Consider the following 17,751-nt stretch of genomic DNA (forward strand, 5'->3'; position numbering starts at 1 on the left):
AAATAATCTATATCTATTGAAATAGTTATGGATTACATAATTTCTGTGATCAAGGCTGAAGGCTGGAGAATTAGGAATCTTTTTATGTAAAGAGAGTTATTTTCCAGCATGAATATTAATTTCTAGATATATTAATATGTCTCTATAAATGCAGACGAAAAGGGAAAAAGTTACACATCCCTTCATGCATGGTTACTCGGAATCGGTAAAAAGCAAAATCATCTCTAACAGTTTCTCACACGTAGAAATATTCTGCACTTTTCGTAGTAAATTGACTTTTATACAGCTATCTTTTTTGAAATATAGTCGAACGAATCAAAAAAATAACGGAGAAGTTATAAATAAGAATCTAATGTTCTAATTTATTTAGTAATTATTTTTATAATTAATACTTGTATTAATAACTCTTATAGAAAACAGTTATTTATTATCTGTAATTAACTAATTTGTGTGGAAATCCTAGATGTTCATTAGTTTAATATTCTAATATGGTGATGATCTAAACTGAAAATATGGATTTATTACACTATTCTTCAGTCACGTACAAAATCTAACCAAAACTCTAGGAAAATTAACATTAGCACTAACATCCTTTCTTCCTTTTTGACTGTCTACGATGGTTGTTCCTGTTCTAATTTTTGTTCACACTCCTCATCCGTTCTGTTCACTTCTTCTAATCCTAAGTGTGCAAGAGCTACAGACGCCTCTCTTCCATTTACAAAGCGGACATGAGTGTAAGTAGGATTCACTTCTAATAAATTAACTTCTTCTAGAATCTTTATTATTTCTCCTCACATGATTTTTGAGATGTACCGTCTCCATTTCTAAAAACCATCTTGACATTGTCTGATGAAGATCGGTATTTCGTTGATAGCTGAACATCTTTTCGTGGGGAGTCTGATTAGTGGAAGAACAAAGAAAGCATCTAATAGATCTTTCCAATTTAAAAAAAATAATCATCATAATAGCCTTTGAAAATATAAATCCTGTTCAACTTCAACAACAAAAAGTCGCTTCCACTTTCTGGAATATATTTTATATACATCTTGTTATAAAGATCTAAATAGTTGTATAATTTGCATTATATTTTAGCCAAAAAAAGAAAATATCTCTAGTTTTAAAAAAAGCTACAGAAGGAGTAAAAACATATTTAATAAACTAACATATTTAATAAACTAACCACTTTTACATTAGTTTTATTAATCGTACTTTTAATTCAATGATTTTTTTATGTTTGAAAAATGGCTTTGAACGATATTGGTCCTGAATTACCGAAATAATCCGAAATAAGTAAGATCCGACTGGAAAATGCCGAGGAGTACATAGGAGAAGTCTTCATTTAGCAGAAGATACTCAGACAGATCTGTTGCGGCAAGGTATGTCTGCTTTGCTGCTAGGAAGGTTTCTGCTGTAAGGCCAGGTGCTTTACTGTTTTGCCAATCGATGAGAAAGTCGAAAAAATTTCTATTGAAAGGGAAGCCAAGTTTGTTCTTCTCAGAGATTGGTTCCCGAAGCTCATCTCTCTTTTCGTAGCCAACTCCAGGTGTCTTGACTTTTAGGATATTCCACGTAGTTCTGACAAACTTTTAAAACTTGGTTGTGTCTTAAAACTCCGGTCTGTTGTCTTCTTTGTGAGTAGTACTTAAGTGCTCCAATCGGTGATCCGTGAAACACAGGATAAGCCAATTTCCCATTGGTGTTCTTCAGGTTTGTAGGGTTCAATGCTTATAGGGTCAATTTGTGGGCCTGTTTGACTTTGAAGTGAGACTCCTTTAAATGAATCTCCCTGAGGTGGGCTAAATTTGGTCTGAGAGTATTGGATCTTCCAAGTGTTGATGGGGACTCGATCACCTCTACCCGTTGGAAACAGTTCTAGATGTTTTTGAAGTTGTGCACTGGGTCAAACAGTAGGTGAATTTCCTTTGTTTTTTCCTGATGATTAGGAATGGAAGTCTACAATTCACCATTACAAAGCAGTTTCTCGTAGAACTTGAGGTTGGTGGTATGGTAATCTACTGAGAGTGCCGCTATCGTAAATCCAACTTCCCAGAGTGCACATATGAAATCAGAGTCGTTGAAATACAGAAAACACAGCTTTGTACATTGGGATGGGGCCTAATCTGTCTTCTTCAGATGTGTTTCTCTTAGAATGGCTCTCAGGCAGGTGGTATAAAGTCCGAGGTTTATCTCTTTGTTTGGCCACAGATGGATCGTAACACCAGACTGTTGTGGCTCGTTGTCATAGCCCGTTCTCTACACCCTGGAGCACAACACTTAGTGGGCCTGATTGGAATTACAAAACACAATAAAGATGGCGTCCATAAAGTAAATAATAGTTATTACTTATTATCTTACCAAGCCACCAACTTATATAATAACTGGATACTCATTAGGCAAAGAAAAAGAGAGTCAACCGTCAGCTCTCGGTACCCATCTTAGGTACCTATAATTTGGATATGAACATATATAGTAGACTTCTCTCTCACTTCGAACATTGTAGGTACAACAATATTCTCGAACCTTTACAAGGCTTAAGATAGGATAGGATTCAAGTTCTTCTCCTTGACCTTTTAATCCAAATTCATTTATGTACTATGTCGCCTGTAAATGTCTATAATCGGAATCCTTCTTTTAGTTAAAGCACTCTTACACTTTCAACGTTCAGCGTTTACACTCACTTACATCTTGCTCCGTGATCTTACCCGTCTTATTGATGACAAATTTTATAGAATACAGTCAGTGTTCTTTGAGAAGTCATGTTGTATCAGAACCTAGAATAAACTAGAATCATTTTATTACAACAATCTTTGCTACTATTTACTTTTAGAACATACAAATATAATATACACACGATATTTAAGATCTTTGAATAATTGATTTTTAAAAAGAATCTGTTTTGAAAGAAACTTCTCTACAAATTCTTTCTTAAAATGCTCAAAAATGAGGCTGGCTTCATAATGAAGCCTAATTTTAGAATGTCAAGGTAATACGTTTTTGTAATTTAAGGATATGGTTATTTAATGGTGAGCTGCCAAGACTATGATATTCAAGTTCCTTAAATATCTAGGATTTATAATTGCGTATTTGTAGAACACGGCTGGTAATAATGTTTTGTGTCACAGTAGGTTTGATCTCGAGAACTCCTTGAATTTTGAGTCTCAAGATACATTTTTCAGTTTCTATACATATTTCCAATACACTTTGTGATAAATAAAGGAGACCTCCATTGGATTTTCTTGCAATTACAGAATTGCAGTAGTTACATGGATTATGACAGAAAGAGCTCCTAAGCACTCAGGGCATACTAAGTACTTGGAAATTGACCTTACTACATATCCACTAATGTAAGTAACCACGCATTCCATGATTTCTGGCAGGCTTTGCACAAAAGTAGGCACATCGCAATAGTCGTGGTCTTGGAAAAGTAAATGTTTTTCTTCCAGGCCATATTTCTTAATCAGGGATAAATCTTCACCATTCAGGTATGATATGACTTCTTATTCTGTCCTCTTGTTCTTTGATGTATTGAAGAGTGCAACAGTATCATCGAGTCTTATGCAATTGCCTCTGCTGTCGGAAAACTGATGTCTGACTAATAGCTGCTTATAAATAGAGGAAAACACAAGTTGGCTTATTATTATTCCCAAAATGTGATCGTATAGCAAAAATAATAATCCGATATGATCCTGAAAAATAATTAGGAATAAATAGGGTTTAAAGTGAAATTAATATGTACAAATAGGATGAGCCTACCGTACCGGGTATTATAAAAACGAAACAATATTTACTTTAAATACCGGAACGAACCGAACCAATAAAACAGCGCCTGTCACAGGGCCTAACCAAACCAGGTACCCGGTTGGCTCCTGATAGATACCTATCTGAGATAGGTATGTTAAAAGATACTTCATCAAGCTGTTTTTTCCTTCGTTTTGACCAAAGGATTGCCAGATTCATCCTTCAATTAGTTAATATACGATAGTATTTCTTCAATAAATGCTTTCTAAAAAACTTCATTCCCAATAGTAAGAGGAGATATGAATCTTTTGGCCAAATGATTTTGGCTGTTGGGGAAACAAAATAGTCGATCAAATCTTTTAATAAAGTCAAGAGTTCCTTCAGAATTTTTGAATTCTATCAATTGAAGGTATTTATCGTAAAATTTTATTGCATCTGCTACAGACGAGTTGAGAAGAGGAGTAGCCCTGTTTACATAAAAAGTTAAAAAATAAACGTTTATCATTTTTTTTATGTAAATATATCATGTTTTCATACCTTTATGGTCATATTAATGTACCTTTTCTAAGTTTATTTCCAGCCCGTAGTCCTTCAGATGATTTGAAGTTTTTCCAACTCTTCGACAAAGCTCCATTCGACCCTTCTACCATCTTTATCCACCATAACTTTGATAGATGCAAACGTATATCTAACTAATTTTACACAATGGTATGTATTTTCGAGAGCTTTATTGGCCTTCGATTTAAGAATATAAAAGGAAGATTGAGTAAAAACCGTATTACAATCCAAATTCGAATACCAGTTTCGAATGGTACTGAGACTAGGTAGGTATAAGTCAAAGGTATTCTTGCATAACTATATGCTTTTGTCGAGTAGAATGACAATGTCAAAGCAAATGCTCGGAGCTCAGGTGAGTAGCTACTGCAGCTTCCCTTTATACCACTTCCGATTTTCATTCTCTTTAAAAGGTTTTTAGGAACGCCAGACATTGTATCAAGGATAGATAAAGCCTCTTCTGATAGCATTCTCTTGAACCTCAGGTCTTTTAGAACATCAACCAAGTTGCCCAACTTCTTGGAGATTGTATTCCGTTGACATCTGTATTTTTTTAGAACGGTCTGCAAGCTCAGAAATCATATTCGTTTGCCATTAGAGCTTCTCTTTAATGACTTGTGCTGATGAGAGAGAATAGGAATGATCCAATTGCACATTTTCCGTAGCCTCAAAGTGGGAAAGATCTATCTCGAGTCCAGAAGATGGCTTGACTTTTTTAGGGGGTGATGAGGACATCGTTTTAAGAGTCTTGCGTTTTCGAAGTGTTCTTGCAACTTCTTCTCAAAGGCGAGGCGGGAATGCTTTGAATAGAGTAGGCACAACGTTTTCTCTCAGCCTTACAACGTCCAGAGTCCGATTGAAGGATTCCGGAGTAAAATGTTCCGAACAAATTATCAAAAACTTTTTGGGAATAAAGTCATCTCGCTTGAGATTCCTTGCCCATTGTCTGCACCTCTTTGGATCCTGGGTCGAAAAACGATTATATGAAATTAAATTGCCAGAAGCATACTTGTTTTGCAGCCAAATGTGACACAAGACATGGTAATCCTCGACTTGTATGCACCAATAATTTACATTAACTTATTAATGAAAAAGTAAAGTCACTAAAGAGTGTTTCGTACAAATAGGTACTCAAGATAGCTGCCAACAGCAGAAAGGTAACTCTCTCTTTTCTCCTTTTTATTCTATAGTTTGTGCATCCAGTTATTGTATAGGTCGGTATACCAAACACGTTGCATTGGTTTTTTTTCAATACACCCATGTTGCACGCGTATTTGAATTCATGTTTGTGCGTGCCCGGTCCTTCTTACAGGAGTACTTGAGTATTCCCACATTTAGTTAATTTATATCATAAATATATTGTGTTGCATTATTAATCCAGCAAAAGCCATATCCTTTTAAGACGTATTAAATCTTTATCAATAAGATTTAATTTTTGTCACTTTGGTCACTTTAAATCAATATTAATTAATTTTAATTTTATAAGTCACAAAATTTTTATGAGTGCTAAGTTTAATAATTCAATATTTTTTTTAATATTTTGATGTTTAAGGACAAAATCTATGTAGAACATGTAGATATGATACTCACCGTGCAAAAATGTTTTCACAGCATGAAATAGTTCATATATCCAATAAATTGATGAATTCAGGAAAAAAGGTACACATTAAAATTCTTAAATAATAAATTGAGCGATTATTTTCTGTTAGAATGGTTTAGTGTATTCAACATCGAGAGCCTATTTCCATGTTTTGTATGAAACAAAATTCACTTTTATGTGGGAAATGTTATGATGAAGCAGATATGGAAATTAAGATGCAATGTGTTGATGTTGATTCAGCATATAAAGAAGGAATACACAAAATAGAAAAATCTCTCATTGCAAGATTTAAAAAAAATCACAATCTTTTATATTAAAACAAAGATAATAAATATATTTGTTAAAATTCATAAAGTTTTATAATAATTTTACTCCGTAATTTATTTTCGCTTTTAATAAAAATATTTATTCACTAGACGATATGGAATTTTAATTCATCTCTTCAAAATGTAATCAACAAGTTTCAAAATTTTGAAAGAGATCTGCATCATAATCTAGAAATTCAAAAGACAGAATTGAAAAAAAAATATCTTAAAATAACTGAAAATATCAGAAGTATCTATGATGACCTCATTAAAGAACTGGATAAGTAAGTAATTAATAATTATTATTCTGTCTTAATATGCAAAATGGTATTTTAAATCCTGTTTGTAAAGTCAATATGAAATAAAAAATCAGGAATTTCAAGATGAGATTGCCAAGATCAAAAATGTTATACCAACAATTCAAATGCACCTGCTGCTTATGGCAAGTTTTACTTTTACTACTAACAAGTTGGTTTTTTTAAGTATAGTATACGAAGCAATCGATCGCTTAAATCTTTTGGTTCACGTTAAGTTGCCAGAGAGGTAAGAAAGTTTCAACATTTAATTGAATTTGTTTCTATAAATATGTACTTTCAGAAAAAATTTATGCTCCATTGTAAGTGTAGATAATGTTTCCCAATTTTTGAACTCCATAAAAGCAATGCAACTTCTAAATTCAGATGATGGGACACATATTATCAATGGCACAAACAAAGAAAATAAGTCCTCAACATCTATTATTTCGAGTTCTTCCAACACGAATATTGAAGAAAATTCATTCAGTGAAACATTTCATAGATCACAAATTATTGAAAGAGATTTATATCATCATTGCCAAATCTTTGAAGCTCAATTAAAGGTATAAATTTGTTGAATATTGTATAATTTGCCTAAAATGCCTTTGCAACTTTTCAAAAATAAATTTCGGGTGTTATCGTAATCTTTTTGTTAGTATATATTAAAAAATCTGATTTTGAATCGAAAGTAAATTGATTTTATTGAATGTAATCTGCCTTCATTTGACGTCACATCAATTTAAATAAAAAATAATATATTGAAATAGGTTAACTACTCCACGTTAGTTAATAGGGGGCAATTCCAACTCTAGTAGAAGCAATTTCAGGAAATATAAATCAAAACTAATTCATTAAATTGATAATTTATATGTTTTTGCATGTTATACAACTTTCGTCTGCATCCTTTGATGATTTTCTGAATGTTCAGGTAATATTTTATACGCGTCTCATGCAATTTTATTTTTCATATAATCCCATTAGTTTTCGTTTACGTTTTGGAATAGCGCTAAGGGTATAAATATCACGACCGATAATTTATAAATAATTAAATATACTTCTCTAGCAAATTATAATACCACTTTGGTATTCAGGTAAAAGTATTCAGATAAGTTTTTTTTTTAAATAAAGGCGTTTTTCTGAAGAATCTGAGACTGATAAATAAAATCCAAGACCATATTTTCATCTTGAGACACAAAAAAGTTTGATTTTATTGGATTGTGTTATATTATACAATGCCAAAAAAATTGAAAGATAATTAAAAATATAATAATAATAATAAATATATATATAAAAGAAACGGTAACTTTGAGGTATATCGGAATCAGTTTAATTAAATCAATTTTTATTAATAATGGCAGTTGTAAACATTAGCAATATTTCCACATATTACCGTTATTTGAATACCTAAAAGTACTTGCCATATTAAGTATTTATTAAAGTATCAATTTTCCAGTTTGAATCAAAGCTACTACTCGATTGATTATTTTTATAACCCGTCGAAAAAATTCCTCTAACCAATCCTTGTAATAACGTATGGTGTATTGTAGTTAGAAATATCGTATATGATATTGAATGTAACTTGAATATATTTTAGGAGAGAAAAAAAAAGTTAGTTACCTCGTTACATCGTGATGGCCGTTTATATTATTATCCAACATTATAGATAATTAATCTTTGAATTCGCCTATACCCAGTCTTTACTCTTTAAACAATCCTTTAGTATATTGAAAAATACATTTTATGGGCGTTTTTAGCGAAAAAGTATTTGTCTTATTTTGTTTAACTATGAAATATTAGTTATCTAGTTTGAACTAAATCATTTACTTGATTTTAAATTTTAATAATCGCTCAACCAGTAAAAAAATATGAAAGGTTGACCTTGAAACCTGACCCTGAAATGTCTTCATATCTATACTCAATCATGGCTCAAATCCTTAACGTCAATCTGCTATGTCAATATCATCCTATCATAACTATTATTTATCTGTATAGTCTTAAATTGATCCAAATATTGAGAAAATACGGTCCACCATTGGAATTATATTCTAAAACATTATAAGATACATACACAGCATTACGACAATAGCAAATAACCTGACTTTTATGGATACATTATCATTACAAGTAACACAATCAGTGACTGCTCGTTATTATTAATTCTTTGGTTGCTGCTACTGACATATTACAATTATAATATTAAATAATATATATAAATGTATTGATATATTGAACTAAATAATGTCAAAATTATAACCAAACCGATTTTAAAATATCTCTAGTGTGATTAGATGTATAGGTATGTATAAATGTATACCTACTAGCAAAGAATTATCCGGTGTTGCTGTGTTAAAGGAAGAAGAGAGAAATCACATTGAAAGTTCTCAAATGAATTGAGAAAATTAAAAAAATATACAGAAAATACTTCTATATACTTAAAATTATAAAATGAATGTTTTTTTTGTCTAAAAAGATCCTGACGTTCATTTCAGCGACATTTTGATATAGTAAATATTATGAAATAATTTACGTCATTATTAGACTTAATTATTGAACTTGAACACTAATGACCCACTAGAGTGGTGTTCAAAATCAAATTGGAGAAGTCTGGGAGGAGTAACTGAGACTCTTATCGGATTTGGTCTCAACTCCGTAATCTTATGTAGAGGGATGAATTTACAAAACATATTGAGTGGGATGGCATTCAAACACTTCGATCGATGGGTCCTCTAGGAGTCGGAGCTTTAAAAAAAGGATGTGCATTTTCCAATCATTTTCGTTGTCCAATATTATGAAAGTAAACGTTTGATTTATGAGCCATTTTGGACTTGATTCAAAACTATATTACTTGTATTTAGTTCTTTTAGGAGAAGGCGTCAAGGGACTTGGGACGGGTCTTTTTGGGTGCTCTTTCATTACTCTGCTAGCTTCATTGAATGCAGAAATATTCATCATTCTTAAAAGAAAGCTAAGATTGTTTAGTTGCTAAGATACCCCTCGCTGAAATAATTGTTGCTCAAATGAACAGACAAATACAAAAAACAAATATTATTATATTTAGTAAATTTAACTCTTCGACTAGATCTTGTTGTGATCGCTGGAGCCGGATATTAAGCTTTATTGTATGGATCTTGTTCTTTTGGATATTAATGATTTCTTTCTTTGAGACACTCTAGATGTGGTTTTTAAAATTACTGGATTAAGATTTAATTTTTTATACGTTTTAGACTTTTTATAGAAACAGCGTCTTGCTTTACAAATAAATATTCAATTTTGAAAGTATGATTACTTCAGGATATGACTTTTGCTGGACTGGTGTTAGGGGATGCAAAGGACCTTTGACACGATCCACACGAATCTAAAGATACTTGGCTCTAAAAATATCCCTGGGAACACATGATAAATTTGATGAAACATCTGTACCATCTTAAATCATTCCAAAATCCAAATGATTAAAACACACTTTCATATTTTTTATATATTCGTGATCCACAAAAGTTGGTAATTTTTTCTTATTATTAATGAAATTACTAGATTTCATAATATCTAAACTAGTTAAGGCAGTAGAAGGAGGTATTGAAATTGTTAAGGGGATCCTCCGGAGACCAAGGATTACAATAGGCAAAGTAAAATGCAATTGAGTGTTTTTAGCTTTCAATGCAGACTTCATGACCCAATGCTCACTTTCTATAGTTCCATTGGTTTGGAGATAGTACGATGTCCTAAATAGTCGATGAAAACTAACCATGAGTGATAGTTGATGAAATCATTCCGATTCTTACTGTTTTCCAACATCAGTAATTACATACAATGGTTCTCCGAGACAAAAAAAAATCCATACGTATATAAAAGCATTTGCATTATCTAAGGTAATAAAACCAGTTAGTTGACAAACTACAATCCATTGAGAAGCTCCATCAAAACTAATTAGACTGTACTTATACTGTAAAAGAGAAGATTATCCTTAAATATCCAAATGAAAAGTTTGAAATCTACCGCCGGCACAAAATGGTTTCTATATCAGTCTTCATACGACGATCCACCTTCGACGTTTGACGATTCTCACATTCTGCTGCACATGCCTTTATTTCTTTGTTCATAGATGACCAGAAATAACGTGACTTAATTATTTGATGCTGTTGATTTTCCAATTGAATTTTATAATGTGAAACCAACCAAAAATCTATTTATGAAGGGAAGCAGGGACATAAAGAGAAGGAGATTGAATTGGTATTTCACAAGTAATTCCATCTCATCCGAAATTTGTATCTGCCGAAATTGATGTCATCATAATACTTCTTAAATTCTTATTTTTCTGATAAAGCGATGGTTTGAGGATTTGAAATTCAGGGTAAATAAATAGATACAGAAATTTATCTAACACTTGCAATTCGACATGATAAATTTTCAGCGGTCTATGTTGTTTTTACCTCGTATATATTGAATTTTATGTTAGTTAATATGGAAAAGGTCTTATCAAATATTAATTGGAGCCCAATTGTATAAATCAATCTAAAACTGTTTTTACCAGCACTGAGTACTCATTCATCAGAGAAATTCAGAATTTTTTAAGTGTTTTGGTTTAAAATTTTGTTTTAGTGTTTGGTCGTGTGTAAGTTAAATAAGCAAATCTTCCATATCAGAATACAGATGGTTAGCTGTGATGTTAAAAAGGTTGTATCCAGTTATGTTTTTGTGAGCACTACCTTCTTGGAAATATTTTCTCAGAAGAGACTTATAAAAATATGTATTCTATGTTAAGAAATATTATTTTGTTTAAAAGATACTTAAAGTTTTATTAAACTAATTCAAATGGTAAACTGAGATACTTGAATAAAATTGAGTGAAATGATGCCTTGTAGAGAGGGCTTTAAAATTTAGGATGTTTTTCAAGGACTAATAGTAGGAACATAACGGGACACGATAGGATCTGAGACTAGTCAAATTTTATGTTCCCTATAATAGACCAATACCTCCCATTTTTTATTAATAAAGTGATAGAAGAATATCATGTCAAACGTTATTAATAAAATATTGAAATGTTTGTTCTTATGTTATAAAATATGTCTTATTGTTACTACAAAAAGTACTCAATCAGCTAGATTCCCAGGCTGATTTTCATCAGAGTGTACCTTATAAATTATTCACCATATATGTCAATTTTACGAAAATGGAAGTTTTTTTTCTGTCCTCCTTCTTCACTTTGCTTAAATTGGTCCTGAGTATGTGTATTAGAAGTTATTGTAAGGTTTTTTTTTTCTTTTTCTTATTGAGAGTCATATATCTAAAATATTTAATTCAACATGCGCAAATTTTATACTTGTGGAACAAATGACTGAGTAATTCCAGTGGCCGTTTTTGTCTGAGTTGGCTCAGTAGTAGTTTCTAAATTTGCATCTTTGAATTTACAATAAAAACACGACTACATACAAAAAGAGTAACGGGCACCCCTGTTGTGTCTTTTTAACTTCTACCATAAGAGGGGACAATATGTGAAGACACAACAAGGGTGCATGCTCCTTACTCTTTTATGTTCCTTGTTGGGCATTTTAGTTATGATTAAGGCTAGCCATACGAGCAAGTGAAAGGAGAGGATGGGAGTAAGACATATGGTACTTTTGGTTAAGGTCTATTCTTGAAAATCAGTTACCTATTATGTTACGAATTTGGAGGATAGAATATGACGTGTTTTTGCTCTAATAATATTTAAAATAACACTAAAGGAGAGTTAATAAAAAAATAGTTAAAATTATGAATATCATGAATACTTGATTTACTTTGTGAAACTAACAAAAGAAACATCTATATAAATAAATTATAGATCTATTAACATTAACGTATCTTCAATTTGTCGCCCTAAAATTGTAAATATGATATGGTATACGACGAAAAATCAAAAACTAATAGTAATCCTTTTTACCCGTGGGAGTAGATTAGATGTAAATGGATCAATTAAACTATTATGTAACGTGTATTAGCAAGGATATATCCGGTTCAGTTTCAGCAGTTCTATTGGTCCCGGTTCTTTTTTAAAGAGGATGAGTTTGGTAAGAATCACTTAAAACAAGGGGTGTCGCTAGAAAATTCGGTGTCCCAAAATGATATTAAATACAAATAGGGCTGCTGCTACCTAATACGCAGAGTGTGTAGTGCCCCAAGCTCAATCAGGGTCCCTGAAAACTAAGGTGCTGAAGAAAATGGTTTTCAAAGTGGCACATGAAGATGGAAAATTGAGGATTACTTTCAGTCTACAAATACATATTACACATGCTTCGTATAAAGGGGGCTTCAGAAAAATGTATTATTTTAGAGGGTCATGGTATTGTAAAGTTTGGGAAAACCTGGCTTAATAGTTAGGTCTCATATTGTAGGGCCCAACAAGCTAATTAGCGGGCCTGGATCCATAATCTATCAACCCTTCCCTCTTTTATATACATCGTCTGGTGCCTAAAACAACTTTTCCAGATCCATAAGAAGCCCTGAGCATTTTGGAACTCGGATACAACTGTATTAAGCTAATGACGTAAAAAAAAATCATTGAAAAACGCTGACATTGCACAAAAAACTCAAAAAAATGACTTATTGATTAAAGTTACTTTATTTTTTATAATATACACTGTATTTTCTTTATATATTCCATATAGGAACAAAAGTTCAATAACCGAAACCGATAAACAATATTTGTGGTCTTAGTTCTGGTCTTTGTTCGACATTGCTGGTTCCAGTTTTAGCCGTTCAAGAACTGGAACCACTTGAACCACTAAACTGATAAGGGAACAATCTTGTATATGTATGATAGTAAGTGATATAAGTATGAGTAAATTAAATAACACAATAAAAAACGATGTACTATTATTAAAAAATATTCATTGATCTCACAATGAGAATAGAATATGACTTCAAAGTGGAGGTAATACTAAAAAAGTATCTTACAATAATATTTGCATGCAAATCAAAAAAGACTCTTCTTTCTGTAGGTCTGAACAAAACAATTGTGAGATATATGGACTCAATGGACTTTTAAACTATGTTATATTTCATATTTTTATTGTCTAGAGGGGATTTCTCCTTATCTTTTAATAACCCTTTAATCTTTTATACGTTTTTAAACAACTGGAAATTTGTTTAGTACAAATTATTTTTTTCAATTTTTATAGAACTGTACCCTTCTATATATTTGGCCTATTTTATAATATTAAAATATTCTTAAAAAACCGCTGACATGCAAATTTAACAATATTACCATATATTTTCTTAAATTCTCAAACGCTTGCTATTTGCATGTAACTTATTTTTCTAAATGTTCCCATCCTTTCTTATTATAAATACTGCCCATAATGACTAAATTGCAATTTTTTTAAATAACATTAATGGCAAGCTGTCGCTATAGTAAATATCTGAGATTTCGTGGTTAGATTGTAAATTTTAAAATAAAACTTATTTAATCAATTGTTCCCCCTCCTTTATTTATTCAAATAAAAAACATTATTAAAGTTAAATATAATTTATTTCTTTATTCTACCACAAGTTGACTTTTTATGTTCAATATTAATAATTTGTGTAATTTTTACTCCATTAAACTTCAAAACCAAATTTAGAAAATATATAAACTTATAACCAAAAATACTTTGCAGAATTCTCATTCCTCAGTAGTCATATTCCTAAGAGATTATTTTTTTGATATATGTGGAGAGTCAACTAGAAATGACGCTAGACTAAAAATCAAGTTATTGATAAACTTCCTTAGTAGTTTATTTACTTAATAAATATTAACGACCAAAAAGTTTAGGGACATATTTGGCCTATTATGGGATTTATGTTCAAATTGAGGGATGGGATGATATACTTGAGAATATTAGCTATAATTTATAGCCTTCAATTAATTAATATGCCTTAAATTAGCCCCATTATGATCTTTTAAATATAATTGGTCATATTCATACTCTGAGATATTTTTTAATATTTATTATAGGGAAGTTGTCATAGAAATAATTGGAGTTGATACGATCTTACTTTATTCTGAGGAGACAATATTAGTATTATTTCTAAATTATATGATACACTATTATTATTATAAGATAACACGTCATTATTTTTAAGCTTCCAAACGTTATAAATTACATCCAATTGCCTCCTATTTCGATGTTCGACGTTTTCATCACGACATAACACTTGGTTGTGTGGGCAAAGAAGAGCAAGATAGGGTTCCTAATTTTTGCGACATGGGATGCAATTATAAATTAGGGCCTCAAGAATCCTGCGAAAAGAGAGATCCATGATATAAGTGATTTTATTCCGAAGGAACTAAATTTCTTGAAAACCTCATGAATGAGCATGGTGTTTTTTTTTTCCTGGAAGGTTACCTTCTTTTTCAGAAAGTTTACTCCCCTTGTTTAGGGATCCCATCATAAAAAAATCCTTTCGACGATTGGACATTAAAAATTGATCGATCCATAAAAAATCATTGGAATTGTCTTCACATGGAAAAAAAAAAAGACTACAACATTTAGATGGTGTAAATTTTGCATAAAAAAACAGTTAAAGCCTGCTTCTAAAAAATTTATATGTAATAATACTAATAAATAGTTGAACTACTGTTATCTTGAAACTGATGCTTTTTATTTCAAAAAAGTTTCTTATATGTTCAAAATTATTAAAAAAACCCTGTAAAACAAATTATAGATACAAAACCAAAATCTCTGAATAATTTATCCTATTGAAAATGTTTATCAAGTCACTTTGAATACTACAAATGAAGGGAAATGTTAATGCTCAATAATCATATACTATATTCTATATTAATTTTCTTCGTTGATTTAGCAAAGATTGATGACTCAAAAGTAAAAAATATTTAACTGAATTAATAGTAAACTACGCATAATATCAAAAGAATGATTAAGAAGAAGTATTACCCAATAAAATATAAAGTATAGGTATTCCTTCTTGAAATGAGTAAAATAAAGAACTCAAAAGTCAATTTCTACAAGTCCCAGATATTTGCTTGCTCTCATCAACTCCGTATTTTTACTTCATACATTTCTAGTTAACTCACTACATATGTAAAAACATTTGTAACTGAAAGTAAGTTTTCATAAAACAATTAACAATACTTAGTATCATTATAATTTAAAAAAGTTGATAGTTATTATTTTGTTAATGTTAAAAAGTAATTGTTAACCCTTAAATGTTTTTTTGTTTTATTCAATATAAATACCTTTCGATGTACCAATCATGAGTTTACCTAATCCAAATGTTGATTTTAGCAGTTATTATTATTATAGGAGTTAAATCAAAACTTCGATGAAATTAAGAATTATGTGAGTAAGCTTCATGTTGAAATTACAGACAAAGAACATCATCGAGATTCACAATTATTGGCAATATAGTTAATGAAGCTTATGCTCTCAAATCAAAAATTGAAATGATTATAAACAAAAAAAACTAGCATTTTCCAAAAAATGGAATCAACAGGAAGAAAAACATTTTAACGAACAATCTGTCTTTAAGGAACAAGTTAGTTTTTTTAGTTCATTACATTATATTCCATATATTAATATTCTCGAATAGTTTTATTATGATGGTATACTCGTTATTTTTTTGAAATTTTAACAAATCGATACCTATATTTATTTATCAATAAATAAACAGAGAAATAGGCTATTTATAAAACTGTAAAAACAACTGAATAGTGGTGCACATAAAATAATAATAGAATATTGGCTTATTATAGAAGATTTTTTTTTCTTATTTGCTTCTCCTGTCATGTCATTGCTAAGAGTGATAATTTTAGTAAGAATAGAAAAGCGTGCGAGGAGAAAAGGATAAATACGCAAGGCATCATTGATTAAATAATATACATCTTCTTCTATCAAGAACGTTATCATTCCCGGTAATATTATTCAATATTAATATAATATTAGATACTGATAGTCGATAGAGAACTGAATAAAATGCCTAAAATAATGTCGCCTTCTGTCGTGATTTCTGAAAATGGAGGCGCAGGAATTTGGAAAATAATTACCGGATGAGAAACAGATGGCTTGTCGGATTTGTTGATATAAATGTGCCTTTAGTGCCCTGTCTAGAATTCCATAACACTCATTATCCTCATCTCATATCAAGAGCATGGATAAAAGTTATAAGCTAAAGTTATGGCCTATTGAATTGAATTCCGATGTTAGAACAAGAAAATATTATTTGGATCAATCTATTATTTGAATATTCTGTATTTATAATTTATTGTTATTATTAGTTATATGATTCTAATTGTTTAATTTTGTATATTTAACTTAAATGTATGATAGTTTATTTTTATGTTTTAGTATGTAGATTATATTTAATTTACGCCTTCTGTTTTAAACTTGGAACTTCAAATATATATTTTTTTCAGTGACTTTCTGAAAGAGAGACAAGTCTATGCTAGTTTTTAACATGTTCTGGAGAAACTTGCAGTATCTTTGTTAAATGTGCATAGATGTTACTACAAAGTTTGAGTTGTCTTTCGTTTGGAAATTGCCCATAAGAGGACGCCAATCTCTGCTGATATTGCTGCGTACGTTCGATGGTCAACCTTGAACTTGTCTATTCTTATGCAGTCTTTCACCCAATTAATTATGGAGCATTGCAGAATCCTTCGGAAAATTGTGATAGGATGTATAAGCTGCCGATGGTCAGGATGCCACATCACACGTAGTACTATCAGGAAAAATATCATAGATAATTTTTAGTGGAAAGTAATATATCGAGTCTTATGAATAAATCGCCCATTTGTCCAATCAACAATATTTGAAGGATCATTTTTTTCGGGGGGGGAGGAGGAGGGATTAATTAACCTACGGAATTTTCAAGTTGTTTCCTCTTCAAAAATGGAGTTTTACACAAGAAGGAAATTGTACGAGCAGATTACAGCACGGATGAGATCTTGTTGCAGACAAGACTGTAGAAGCAGCAGAGAGAGTAAATGAGGTCACAAAAGTGTATACATAAGACACTGCAGATTCGGGTGCTAATGAATAGTCTGATGACTGATGACCAAATTTGGGGTTTGATTTGGCTGAATGAAAGGATTCTATAAATTCTCAGCTCACGTTGTTATAGTGTTGTTTCAGAATTACAAATCAGAATGCAAAATCCAAACGACACATCTTTCTACTTTGCTAGTCATTCACTATTTCAATATATATATTTCATCAAAAGTTAATAGCGGTACCATTGATCATTATGTAAATGATTTTCGAAACTATATTTTCAGTTAATAAGT

The 17,751-nt window shown here is 31.0% G+C and overlaps 1 protein-coding gene and 1 long non-coding RNA gene across 2 annotated transcripts; one reads left to right on the top strand and one right to left on the bottom strand.

Annotated features, from left to right (window-relative positions):
- Nucleotides 1-1,067: 1,067 nt before the first annotated feature.
- Nucleotides 1,068-5,917, bottom strand: LOC121127188 (uncharacterized). The gene is made up of 3 exons (XR_005867623.2): nt 4,298-5,917; nt 2,344-4,205; nt 1,068-2,283 (listed from the first exon to the last, which is right to left on the bottom strand). It is a non-coding gene; the product is annotated as an uncharacterized lncRNA (long non-coding RNA).
- A 396-nt stretch (nt 5,918-6,313) lies between these two features.
- On the top strand, nt 6,314-17,258 carry LOC121127263 (uncharacterized). The gene is made up of 4 exons (XM_071892395.1): nt 6,314-6,482; nt 6,550-6,741; nt 6,796-7,057; nt 15,773-17,258. The coding sequence occupies exons 2-4, from the start codon at nt 6,623-6,625 to the stop codon at nt 15,875-15,877; spliced, it is 486 nt and encodes a 161-aa protein (XP_071748496.1). The 5' UTR covers nt 6,314-6,482; nt 6,550-6,622; the 3' UTR covers nt 15,878-17,258.
- The last annotated feature ends 493 nt before the right edge of the window (nt 17,259-17,751 follow it).

Source organism: Lepeophtheirus salmonis, chromosome 12 (genome assembly GCF_016086655.4).
Source record: "Lepeophtheirus salmonis chromosome 12, UVic_Lsal_1.4, whole genome shotgun sequence".
In the NCBI taxonomy this organism is placed as follows: Eukaryota; Metazoa; Arthropoda; class Copepoda; order Siphonostomatoida; family Caligidae; genus Lepeophtheirus; species Lepeophtheirus salmonis.